Source organism: Lipotes vexillifer, unplaced genomic scaffold, assembly GCF_000442215.2.
Source record: "Lipotes vexillifer unplaced genomic scaffold, Lipotes_vexillifer_v1.1 scaffold912, whole genome shotgun sequence".
NCBI classification, from domain to species: Eukaryota; Metazoa; Chordata; class Mammalia; order Artiodactyla; family Lipotidae; genus Lipotes; species Lipotes vexillifer.
This window is the reverse complement of record NW_006782931.1, coordinates 1,141,038-1,141,575: the sequence shown is the minus strand read 5'-3', so window position 1 is coordinate 1,141,575 and position 538 is coordinate 1,141,038. Positions and strand designations below refer to the sequence as shown.

The following is a 538-nucleotide window of genomic DNA, read 5'->3' as shown; positions in this document are numbered from 1 at the left end:
CGCTCTTCCCCATCAATAGCACCTTTTTCTTCATGGCTGTATTTGGCATCACACGCCGGAGCTGCCGCGGACTGGGCCTCAGGGCGCGGCCTAATTGCAGCGCGGTCGGAGGGAGGGAGGGGCCGAGGCTTGCGGGGGCTTCGACGGCCGGGCCGTGCAGCTGTGCAGCCGGAGAAGCCGAAGGTGCGAGCTCGGGGTTGGGAAGGCGGCGACCGGTGAGCTCTTTCTCGGGGTAGAGCGCCGTGGGGTAAACGGCTGCAGCCGCTACGGAGAAACGCTCACCTTCCGGAGAGGAGAATCTCTGCGTCGCCGCTGCCACCCACTTCCGGCGGCGATCTCGCGAGAAACCGCGGTCTCGGCTGTCGCTGCACAGCGAGCTTTGATAAACCGCTCCTTTAACGAAACGCAGCAGGGCCCACCCGAAAGAGAAAATGGAAGGTGAACCCAGGACTCTGGTGTTCTGTTCTCCTATTTAAACGGGGCCTACGGTTGCAAATTGTACGTGTGCGGGCAGTTGGGAGAATGCTGCCATCTCGTG

At 62.3% G+C, this 538-nt stretch overlaps 1 protein-coding gene across 1 annotated transcript in view; it reads right to left on the bottom strand.

Annotated features, from left to right (window-relative positions):
• Nucleotides 1-274, bottom strand: part of RRAGA (Ras related GTP binding A) — a 1,606-nt gene extending 1,332 nt beyond the window's left edge. The window contains 2 exon segments of the mRNA XM_007472141.1: nucleotides 1-5; nucleotides 8-274. The exon segment at nucleotides 1-5 is cut by the window's left edge and continues 1,332 nt beyond it. Of these exon segments, the coding sequence (XP_007472203.1) occupies nucleotides 1-5; nucleotides 8-49 (47 nt within the window). The 5' untranslated portion in view covers nucleotides 50-274.
• Between the last annotated feature and the right edge of the window lie 264 nt (nucleotides 275-538).